At 43.1% G+C, this 12,437-nt stretch overlaps 1 protein-coding gene across 1 annotated transcript; it reads left to right on the top strand.

The window, feature by feature from the left end:
• The first annotated feature begins 445 nt into the window (after window positions 1-445).
• Window positions 446-8,195, top strand: AVPR1B (arginine vasopressin receptor 1B). Its single transcript, XM_066601587.1, has 2 exons — window positions 446-1,331; window positions 7,921-8,195. The coding sequence occupies exons 1-2, from the start codon at window positions 446-448 to the stop codon at window positions 8,193-8,195; spliced, it is 1,161 nt and encodes a 386-aa protein (XP_066457684.1).
• The last annotated feature ends 4,242 nt before the right edge of the window (window positions 8,196-12,437 follow it).

Here is a 12,437-nt window from a genome sequence, read left to right as displayed (position 1 = left end):
TGTCAGAGAGAAGACCGGTAATGTGTCAATACAAGAGAAAAACGGGGATGTGTCAATACACTTGGTTTAGACTCCAACTGGTGTTTAGACATCTCATTTCAACCAGGACTTACCAGGAGATAAGTGATCACTGAAGTACTCCTTTGTAAGGAAGTAAGCACATCCTATGGAGATCTGATTTAAAGAAAGGCAAAAAGAAATTAATTGGCTTTGAACTGTGGACTCAACATGCTATAAAGGCATTTTTTATCATTTTCGCTATCAATTAACAAGCTGGATATAATACAATAAGAAGATGGACTAATTCAGGATTTTCCAAGCTGTCAAATTTTTTACTGCAGACAGTTTGTAGGAGAATGTATATAACATATGCATGTAAGAAACTAGTTAATGTCCTGTTAAAAAGTTATTGAAGAATATTTAAAAGTTTTGAAAGTGTAGGAACATGGATACAAACCAATACCAAATAGAGACAGCTGAAAAATCATCAATATTTTCCAACTCTTCAGACTTCAGAGATGAAGATCTAGCTAGGGCTGAGGTAGCTGTTCTAGGGACTATCTTAGCAATTACAACAATGGGAAATGTAGGTCTGCTCCTTGCAATCTACAGAAGGAGGAAGAAGATGACCCGAATGCATCTCTTCATTGTGCATCTTGCATATACTGACCTTGCTGTTGGATTTTTTCAGGTTCTTCCCCAAATGATTTGGGACATAACTTTCAGGTTCATAGGATCTGATTTTCTCTGTAGGGTGGTGAAGTATACCCAAGTAATGAGTATGTTTGTATCCACTTACATGCTCATGATGATGACTGTAGACCGATACATTGCAGTGTGCCATCCACTTAAAACATTACAACAACCAACTAGACATGCCTATATCATGATAGTGATCACATGGATCATCAGTTGCCTCTTCAGCCTCCCTCAAATCTTTATCTTCTCTCTTAAGGAAATTCAACAGGATTCAGGAGTTATAGACTGCTGGGCTGATTTTCGATACCCATGGGGGGCTAAAGCCTACATCACTTGGAACACCATTTCCATATTCATTGTTCCCGTAGGTATCCTGGTGATCTGCTACAGCTTGATCTGTTGTGAAATATGCAAGAACCTCAAAGGGAAAATGCAAACTTATGGAGCAAGACAAAGAGAAAGCAATGGACAAGTGATGCCGTCTAGAGTCAGCAGTATTCGGACTATCTCAAGAGCCAAAATAAGAACTGTGAAAATGACTTTTGTTATTGTCCTTTCATACATTATATGCTGGACACCGTTTTTCAGTGTTCAAATGTGGTCAGTGTGGGATGAAAATGCACCAGATGTTGGTAAGATTACTTATATGCCCCATTCATGATATGATGTTTGAAGTTTGATGAGAATGATATATCCTAAATAACCTAATTCATGAAGTATGTCTTCATATATATTGGTAAGTAAACAATTAGACAGGTTACTCTTGTGTATACCCAGTGGGGGATTAAGAGGACAATGGGCGCATGGCTGTTCATACAACTTGATGCCCCTCACATACAACGTGCCCCTTCCCCCCAATAGAATGTTCTCTAGCACACCATTAGATAAGGAGCCTCAACAATAACCACTTGTTGTGGATTTTGGTGTGGATCAGTTCCAGATTTAAACACTTCAATTGTGTGGATCTGTATCAAAATTCATGTCAAAATCCGCACCAAATGGTATGGATTTTACTGCACATTTGCTGTGGATTTTTCTGATGTGCAATATCCATGGCAAATGTCCCATGCATGAACTTGCCTTCCCCCCCAAAAAATTATTCAAATATTCTATAGGACAACCTTTATAATGTTGTGAGCTTAGATTCAGTGGCTCAACTTTAGTATAACTCGGATTAATAATTACCATATACGAGTAATGCATGGAATTACAGGCTCTACATAGTAACAGTACATTCACACATAGCGGTAAGTGGTGTGGATTTTCCACAGTGGAAAATCCACAATAAAATCCAAGTCAATTCCACATCAAAGACTATTTCAAAATTTACACAATTCTTTCAGATTCTGGTGCTCATCCATAGCTGATTTCGCCCTTTCAAAACAACTGCAGATTTGCACCAAAATCCGAATCAAATCCACACAAATGGTGTGGATTTTGACGGGGTCTTTGATGCAGAACTAATGTGGATTTTGAAATGGATTTTCCTCTGTGGAAAATCCACACCAATGTCTGCTACATGTGAACATATTCTAATAGTACTTAGAGCACATTTACCTTCAATTATCACAAGTAATGTTATCTCTGTTTGGAGTCGTCCGTATTAGTTTTTCTTCTACTGTGCCCAAATTCACCATTGAGATTTTTTTCAGCCACGTCTCACCACTGCTCACTCTCCCCAGGTGTACAGCAGGACATCAACACTCCTCTTCTTAGCACTCACTGCAATTGGAGTACTTGGCCTAGGAATGGGGGAAGATTGATGATGTCCTGCTGTACCCCTGTGAGAGTACTAAGGCGTTTAACCACTTCCTCTCCCTGCCGCTGGAGGTTTAGCAGTGCAGATTACAATAGGGTTTATTTTAAAAAGCCATGGGTCCCCGTGGAGCCTCAGGCCCGGGGCAATCATCCCTAATATAATCCGCCTTTGTGTATACCAATGACTGCTGTCAAGCAGTTGTACCCAATTTGTGGTTTAATAAATGTGGCTTGTGGAGTGGTTTAGGTCAGCAGCATAACTAAAGGCTCAGGGGACCCTGTCCCACACCTGTACTCGTACCTAAATCGCACTGCATTAAGCTGCAAAATGAATTCACCTACATGATCTAGCCCCTTGACATAAGCTTTCCAAACACAATTAATTTGCTGGACTACATGAAGATTTATTTGTAGCCCCTTAGGCCACTCTTACACATGCGCTTTTAAAGTGATCACTGCAGCGTTTTGAACACCATGGTAATTGCGGTACAACACTCCCATTGATTTCAATGGGGCCTCGCAGACCTGCACTCGAACACAGTGTTTTCTAACGCCGTGTTTTTCAAGTGCTGTCTGCTGTATTTTGGCGTGTTTTCGAGATTCTTAACACACCTCAACACTCATCAGGTAGATGGGCTGCGTTAAAAAGCACTGTTGAACCCAGTAACCTGCGTTCCAAAAAGCCGTTACAAATTGCGGAAAAACGCTGTTATCAAAATTGCAGCATTTTGCCGACGCTGTGTGTAAGAGTGGCCTCAGGCTGTATTCATGTTTTTTGTTGTACTTTTGATCCACAATTAAAAAAACACATTAAAAAATGCATGCAGTATTCAAAAACCACAAACGTTTTTAAGAAACTGCATAAACTATTAAAAACCGCATGTGTTTTTGATACCTTTTTTAATTGTATGTAAAGTGTATAATTATATACAGGAGATACCCAGCTTGTACCAGCATGGCCATATAACTATATACTGGGAGAAGTATATACATCTCCTGTATACAGTGATATCGACCATGCTGGTGTAAGGCCGGATTCACATCTCCATTGGATCCTCCAGTCGGAGGTTCCGTCACAGATCTGACTCAAAATACTGGGAAAAAAAGCCCCGCATGCATGCAGCGCTCTATCCAAAAGCCAGGCAGCTGAATTGAAACCTAACAGACCCTATTATAGTCAGTGGAGTCCACCCGGCACTATTCGGTCCATCCAGAGACAGAGCTATTCGGCTGCGGGGATTCCTCTTTCCTGCTCCCGGAATGGAGCAGATAAGCAGAATCCCCAATGCAGGTGTGAAATCAACCTAAGGGTTCATGCCCATGGCTGGATGTGTAAGATGCTGCGTGTCTCCCCACAGCATTTTACACATTTCCAGCCATGCTTGCTGCCGCCAGAGACCACGTATGGCACTGCACATGCCCACAAATCCCACGCACACTTTGGGCAGTGTGATTTTTTTTTTATTTTTAATTCGTCGCTCTGTTCAGAGTGTGGTGTATGGAAACGTTGACCATACGCAATCGATTGCATATGGACATTGTATCATACGCAGCCCATACAAGTGTATGGGGCTCACGCTGCCTATGTATGTAGAGAAATAGAGCATGCTGTGATTTATTTCTCTTGTGTATCGATACGCAGTGTCCACACGCCGGTGTGCATAGAACAATGAAAGTCCATTGACTTTCACTGACTCTATTCACTGCATATCACACAGCCGTGCAACGCACGCGTGATACGCAGTGAAAACACGGTTATGTGCATTAGCCCTTACCTGAGTATCTCCTGTATATAATTATGTATGTACAGCTGATATATGTAATACATCTCCTCTCCTGTAAACAACGATATATCATGGTATACCTGCATGGTCAATATCACTACATACAGGGGATGTATAGCTTATACCAGTAGTATATATATATAATTATATACAGGGTATATAATGCACTCAATGTGCATTTTGTATATGGTGGGGGTCTCTGGGCCCCATAGCGCAGGGGCCGGGTCGCAATTGTGATCCCTACTGGTACGCCACTGGTTGAGGTTTTTTTCTGCACATACTCCAAATGTCCGCTTGCAGGACAATGACACATCTTTGGAATAGAGTCCAGCCAGTTAAGCTCTAGGTTTGTCTCAGTTGTTGGAGCATCTCATCTAGTTTCACACTCCCAGCGTAGATGGTGAGCTCATCCTGTCAGATTTATACCATGGAGAGATGCAGGGAGGGTTTCATCCCCCCCCTCTATCACGACTTTCAGCATCTTCTACAGTTTATTATGTCTCACATTAAAGTTCATAAAGTTTTGTGTGCAGGACTTGCTTACTGAAGAATACCACCTTCCACCAGGCAGCAAGGAGATGAGCGAGCATACTCGTCCGAGCTTGATACTCGTTTGAGTATTAGGGTGTTCGAGATGCTCGTTACTCGTGACGAGTACCACGCGGTGTTCGGGTTACTTTCATTTTCTTCCCTAACAAATTTGCGCGCTTTTCTGGCCAATAGAAAGACAGGGAAGGCATTACAACTTCCCCCTGCAACGTTCAAGCCCTATACCACCCCCCTGCAGTGAGTGGCTGGCGAGATTAGGTGTCACCCGAGTATTAAAATCTGCCCCTCCCGCGGCTCGCCACAGATGCATTCTGACATAGTTCAGGGAAAGTGCTGTTGATGCCGGAGCTGCTATAGGGAGAGCGTTAGGAGTGATTTTAGGCTTCAAGAACCCCAACGGTCCTTCTTAGGCCATAGAAATCGCAGATCGCACCTATGTGCGATCTGCGATTTCTGTTCTCTTCTCTATATGCGCTCAATGGGGCCGGCGGCAGCAGCGCCGACCCCATTGAGAACATATAGAAGACAAATCATTCTTCTCTGCCACAGCTGTAACAGCTGTGGCAGAGAAGAACGATGTTTGCCCATTGAATTCAATGGAGCCAGCAATACAGCAGGTTCCACTGAAAGCAATGGGCTGCTGGCGATCGCGGGATGAATTGTCGGGAAGGGCTTAAATATATAAGCCCTTCCCTGCAATTCATCAAGAAATGTGTTACAATAAAAATATATACCGGCGTATAAGGCGACGGGGCGTATAAGACGACCCCCCAACTGTCACCTTATACGCCGGAAATACAGTGGAGCAAAGAATAAAAATCATTACTCACTTCACCGGTGCTTCTGCGGTGCTCCTGCAGGCTGTCGCTCCCTCCTGGTCCCCGGCAGAGCATTGCTTTCTGGACGCAGTGGTTGAAATCCCCACCTCCAGAAACACACGTGCCTTCAGCCAATCACAGCCATTCAATGACATCATTGTCATTGGCTGTGATTGGCTGAAGGCACGTGTGTTTCTGGAGGCGGGGATTTAAAGCCCTTCGTAGAGAAAGCAATGCTCTGCCGGGAACCAGGAGGGAGCGACAGCCTGCAGCAGCGGCGCAGAACACCAGGAGAAGTGAGTAATGATTTTTATTCTTTGCTCCACTGTATTCCCGGCGTATAAGGTGACAGTTGGGGGGTCGTCTTATACGCCCCGTCGCCTTATACGCCGGTATATATTTTTATTGTAACACATTTCTGGATGAATTACAGGGAAGGGCTTATATATTTAAGCCCTTCCCGACAATTCATCCCGCGATCGCCGGCAGCCCATTGCTTTCAGTGGAACCTGCTGTATTGCTGGCTCCATGGAATTCAATGGGCAAACATCGTTCTTCTCTGCCACAGCTGTTACAGCTATGGCAGAGGAGAACGATCTTTATGCTGACAGTGGGGGGGGGGGGGGGGGGGGGGGCGGGGGGCCCACTCTTGCCGCTATTGTGGCTTAATAGTGGGACCTGGGAACTTGAGATGCAGCCCAACCTGTAGCCCCTCGCCTGCCCTATCCGTTGCTGTGTCGTTCCCATCACTTTCTTGAATTGCCCCGATTTTCACAAATGAAAACCTTAGCGAGCATCGGCGATATACAAAAATGCTCAGGTCGCCCATTGACTTCAATGGGGTTCGTTACTCGAAACGAACTCTCGAGCATCGCGAAAATTTCGTCCCGAGTAACGAGCACCCGAGCATATTGGTGCTCGCTCATCTCTAGCAAAGAACATTTTTTGAAGCCAACTAGATCACAACACATAATGGTGTGATTACTGATTTTTAAGTGCTGTGGAATAAAAAAAGCCTGCACCATTGATTTTTGAGTTCCAATTCCATTATTTAAAAAATAGACAATAGATATGGAATTTAAAAGCCTACTCCGGTGAGCTAGTGTTACTTTGGTTAGTTATTCTTTCTGAGACTGCCGGCTTCCATATCCTCAGTTGGTCATGCAATCTCAATTCTGATTAGCTCAGATCTACTTGGGGTTATATGTTCATTTTCTAGTCAGTCTCTTAGGGCTAATGCCGACGGTTGGACTTCTGCTGTGTTTTATGCGGTAGAAATCCGCGGCGTTGTCCCGCAGCTATTAGGTTCGATTAAACCTAATAGCTGAATATTCATGCTGCGGAATTTCGCAGCGTGAAAGAAACCGCAGCATGCTCTATTTGCCATGGAAAAACACGCGGCTGGCTTCCATTGTAGTCAATGGAAGCCGTCTGTCACGCTATACTTCCGCTGTGAGCACAGCGGAAGTACTGCGTGATTACGCGTCTCCGCCCACCGCTGGTCGCGTCATCGGACACTGATGGCGCTTTATGCGCTGTACTGCGCGCCGGACCGGCTGAGAGCTAACATGCAGCGGATCCGAGAGGTGAGTATGGGGTCCTTGAGTGGCGCCGTGACGGACTCCGCTGTGATATTCTGCTGGCGGAGCCCGTCATGGCCGTGGGCATGAGGTCCAAGTCCATGTGATGCTATTACAAGAATCCTACCATGGAAACTGCCTAGAGGGGGGACGCAGACACACCTATCACAGTTACTGATGATGATCACGCAAGTCCTTTCACACAGCTTTAGTAGAGGAGATCACAGCTCATCCTAATAATTGTATACTTATGGTCTGTAGCTTATTTTGGTGACTATTGAAGGTAATAATAATTAAATTGTCCCCCAGCAGGCAAAAATGTTATAGTCTCTAACTAATGATGTGCTGATGGCTCATGGGACTGATGTGAAAATGAATGGTGTCTGATAAGTATTAGACAGGGGACTGCACAGTGTAGCAGTGGCTGCAATACACAGAGGAGACCTCTAGAGTGACACAGGCAATCAGGTGAGGGGGGCAGTGATCGAAAAATGTGTTTTCACTTGCGTGGCCCTTTAAATATAGCATGCACAGTATTTAAAGTATTACAAATGATATTCAGCCTGAATACAACTTTGCAATGCAATTACTCTGGACAACTAGCAAATTTGTATTGATGAATCTGAGCTAATGTGTTTTATCCAAGCCTGCAGTAGCAGTATAGTATAGAAAAGCTGAAGCAGTTTTTTTTTTTACATTTATTTCCTTCTTTTCCACGTTTCTCCATTTTAGACTCTTCAGACTTTGCATTCACCATAACAATGTTGTTGGCCTGCCTGAGCAGCTGTAGTAATCCATGGATCTATATGTTCTACAGTAGTCCCAAACTCTGTCCAAGAATTCCTTTTCTTCATGCCCGTAGGCAGAACAGCATAGGAAGCGCCTCCAGTCGCCGGGACACCCTCCTGACTCAGATTCGCACACATTCTTTGCGGATGCAGGGCACATCCCACAGAGATCTCTGCCCAGCGTATGAAGACACAGTGATGGAATCAGCACTACTCTGATCAGTAAATGAAAAATTGTATATTTTGATAGATTGATATCAAAGGCGTTCAAACTAACAAACACTGATAATTGTAATTATGCTTTTTGCCATATAATTGTGTAAGAATGCAAAAATTCCAATGTGTGTGTTTATAAGCATTTCTATCCATTGCCAGGTAATAATCTGAGAATATTATGTGTGTTTGAGATCTCTGATCCGCAGCTACAATACATTGCTAACTGTATATATTCTATATGTGATCCTAGTTGCAGTATAGTATATTCCTAATGCTAGTCCTCTCTTGTATTTTGCACCATTTGGAACATATTCATTATAATGAAATGAAATAAACTTAAAAATCTCTTTGTGTATCCAAAGAACAAAGTCTGAAGTTAAATTATTTGTGTTCAGGATCTTACAAGTTGTTTTACTGACAGTTTCTATTTATTTGTATTTGCCACTTTCACTACATATCGCTGCCCCTTTCACACTACGGTTTAGCCTCTGTTGAGCCTTTCTGTCTCTGTTCTGTTTTTAGTGTTGAAAAAGTGGAATTAAAACTGAAGTAAATATGAGTGAAGAGAGGTCACAGGGGCTGCAGCCAATAACAGAGCTCACCAATCGATAGCTTAACTCTGTCATTGGCTGCAGCCCCTGTGACGTCCTGTAAACTGGGCGGGACTGCAGAGGTAGACAGAGACTGGAGCAAGGGACTGAGCATCGTCACAAGAATGGGGAAAGGTGAGTATAGGACAATTTACGTCACTCAATGGGAAAGGCGTTGAACTGAGATGGTACAACTTGGACAACCCATAACTTGAACAACCCTTTAAATAATGTACTACTCAGTCAGTTTAATCAAGCACAGCTTTTTAGGATATACCATATGAAAAATTAATCTTGTTATTTGTATACCATCAACTTATTCCACAGCGCTTTCAGGTTATTTATTTATTACCCTCCACAAAGCTGGGTACTCATTTTACTGACTCAGAACGATGGCAGGCTGAGTAAACCTTGAGCCAGCTACCTGAACCATGCAGAGATTGATGACCTTCAGGTCATGAGCGAGAGCATTTCTGCTGCCTTAACACTCTGCACCACACAAGACTCATTTGTGAATCATGGGATACAATATTGACATACTATAATGCAGAGTTATATAAAGCATACTAGTAAACTTTGAGTAAGATCCATGTGGCAGCATAAATTTCAAAATCAGATCAATAAGTGAGAAAAAAAAGTACTTTCCAGACTGAAGATTAGATTTTTTCGGTATTATTCATTTTGGACATTAATAAGAATTAATTAATTTTTGGTATATACAAAAATAAATTAGCTGATCAGGTCGCAGGTGCTAATTAAAATCCAGATCTTTTTTTAGAACAAATTAAAAAATACCCACAAAGAAATCGCCAACACATTACAGATGCAATAATATAATGCAATGTATAAGGCAATGTGTAATGATTAGAGATGAGCGAGCATACTCGTCCGAGCTTGATGCTCGTTCGAGTATTAGGGTGCTCGAGATGCTCGTTACTCGAGACGAGCACCACGCGGTGCTCCATTGAAAGCAATGGGCTGCCGGCGATCGCAGGATGAATTGTCGGGAAGGGCTTAAATATATAAGCCCTTCCCTGCAATTAATCCAGAAATGTGTAAAAATAAAAAATATATATATACTCACCTTGTCCCGGCAGACGGAATTCAGCGCGGCCAGCCTGCAGTGGGTGTGAAGGGGGTGTGAGTCAGACCTGCCCCTGATTGGCTCAGCGCTGATCCAATCAGAGGCAGGTCTCACTCACAACCATTCATGAATTCACGTGAAGGGGGTGTGAGTCAGACCTGCCCCTGATTGGCTCAGCGCTGAGCCAATCAGAGGCAGGTCTCACGCACACCCATTCATGAATTCACACCCATTCATGAATTCATGAATGGGTGTGAGTGAGACCTGCCTCTGATTGGCTCAGCACTGAGCCAATCAGGGGCAGGTCTGACTCACACCCCCTTCACACCCACTGCAGGCTGGCCGCGCTGAACTCCGTCTGCCAGGACAAGGTGAGTATATATACAGTATATTTTTTATTTTTACACATTTCGGGATGAATTGCAGGGAAGAGCTTATATATTTAAGCCCTTCCCGATAATTAATCCCGCGATCGCCGGCAGCCCATTGCTTTCAATGGAGCCGGCTGTATTGCCGGCTCCATTGAATTCAATGGGCTAACATAGTTCTTCTCTGCCACAGCTGTTACAGCTGTGGCAGAGGAGAACGATCTTTATGCTGACACTGCGGGGGGGGGGGGGGTCTCACTCTTGCCACTATTGTGGCTTAATAGTGGGACCTGGGAACTTGAGATGCAGCCCAACATGTAGCCCCTCGCATGCCCTATCCGTTTCTGTGTCGTTCCCATCACTTTCTTGAATTTCCCAGGTTTTCACAAATGAAAACCTTAGCGAGCATCGGCGATATACAAAAATGCTCGAGTCGCCCATTGACTTCAATGGGGTTCGTTACTCGAAACGAACTCTCGAGCATCACTGAAAGTTCGACTTGAGTAACGAGCACCTGGGCATTTTGGTGCTCGCTCATCTCTAGTAATGATGAATCTATGACTCTGGGCTCTTTGATAGGGACCTTTAGGTCACCCTTTTAAAGTATCATAAAAATGCAACCCTTGACCCAAGAGCAATAACTAAGGAAATCAGTAGAAGGAATGCTAAAATTTTACAAACAGAGAATTTATTTGCAGGAGTTCCAACAGCTTGGAAATTTATAAGCAAACAGAAAAACAAGTGTGGTAGCTGGCATGTGTGTTGTGACCTAAAGAATGTTTTGTCTTAAGTTTGTGACTTAAGATTAAGTGACTTTAGATTCAATGGCTTCAGGGAGTCATTTATATTTCATTTATTTATTTTTCACTTGCTCGAATTACTTGGTTTCACTTTTTTTCTGCTATCCACATTAATTAAAAATTGTTTCAAAATTTGCAATGCCATCCAGGACACATCTTGTGTGATGTGTGCAGTCCTTACATTCCAATTTACAAGATGTGTTGCAGTTTTGTACTTTTGCAGTTCAGAGCCTAAATCTGAATGAGCAACTTGCAACACTGAGATCTACCGACAACTTGGAAAGGGGTTTACTGCACACCGAACAGATACTCTGGGACAGATGTGGGAATAGACAGTAGCATTGGAGGTGAAGAATGATCAGGCAGCTAACTGGGTGATAGAAAGCAGGCTAGAGAGAAGAGTGTCAAGGGAGGCTAGTCCTGATCTGGCACATCTTAATGTTTGCCAAGTTGGCAAATGAGGAGGATGTCAATTCAGGGTTAGCACTATTGTAGCAACAGGGACTGGTTCTACCACAGGGATGGGCTGCATATCAGTTGGGAGGGTGCAGCTGTACCTGGGGAAAAGATGGCTAGAAAGTTAGAAGAGTGCTTAAACTAGGAACTGGGGAGAGGGCAAACGCAAATATAGATGGGGATATAGTATAGACAGTGACCTGAAAATCAGGATGAAGTGGCGGGAGGTATTAGAATACTTAGTAAGTATATCTTTAAAATTTATCAAAAACCTCTAAGTCGCATAGTGTCTCAGTTTACACCTAACGGGAACTTCATGATTCTCATTTGCCCAAGTAAACAAACTGGTGATGTCATCATTGGAAATCTTTAACTTCTCATTCACTTATCATTCAGTGTTTCACATTCCCATTGTGAAACATTGTACAATCAGTGTTTAAACACAACAAGAATCCATCCAACTATAATTTTTTATGCCAGCTAAAACTGAACGACGAACGAGAAGCGTACAATTCTCATTTGTCGTTCAGTTATCGGCTCACATCTAAACTGAATGATTATCGTTCAATTTTGTTTGTCTGGACAATTTTTGGAACAATAATCGTACTTTTTAAATGCACCTCAAGTTGGGGGCTTCGGCAGTGTAACTCTAATATATTTAAGATTATGCACCTGGTTAGGAAAAATACATGTCGTCATTGCATACTATATGGGAAACCACCAGTGTCAGGCAGCTGCTGCTGCAGGCAAATGGGATCATGTGTACACCAGTGCACCAATGTAAACCAGTGCTCAAGAAAGACATATTGGAGCTTGAGAAGGTTCAAAGGTGGGCAACGAAAGTGGGCAAGCAGAAAGATGATCAAATTGGGGTTATTTTTGTTTAGAAAAAAGGGGCAACCTAATAAATATGTATAAATATATCGAGGGACAGTACAGGGGTCTCT

Source organism: Eleutherodactylus coqui, chromosome 4 (assembly GCF_035609145.1).
Source record: "Eleutherodactylus coqui strain aEleCoq1 chromosome 4, aEleCoq1.hap1, whole genome shotgun sequence".
Taxonomy (NCBI): domain Eukaryota; kingdom Metazoa; phylum Chordata; class Amphibia; order Anura; family Eleutherodactylidae; genus Eleutherodactylus; species Eleutherodactylus coqui.
Note: the sequence above shows the minus strand (reverse complement) of the source record. Positions and strands in the feature narration are given on the sequence as shown.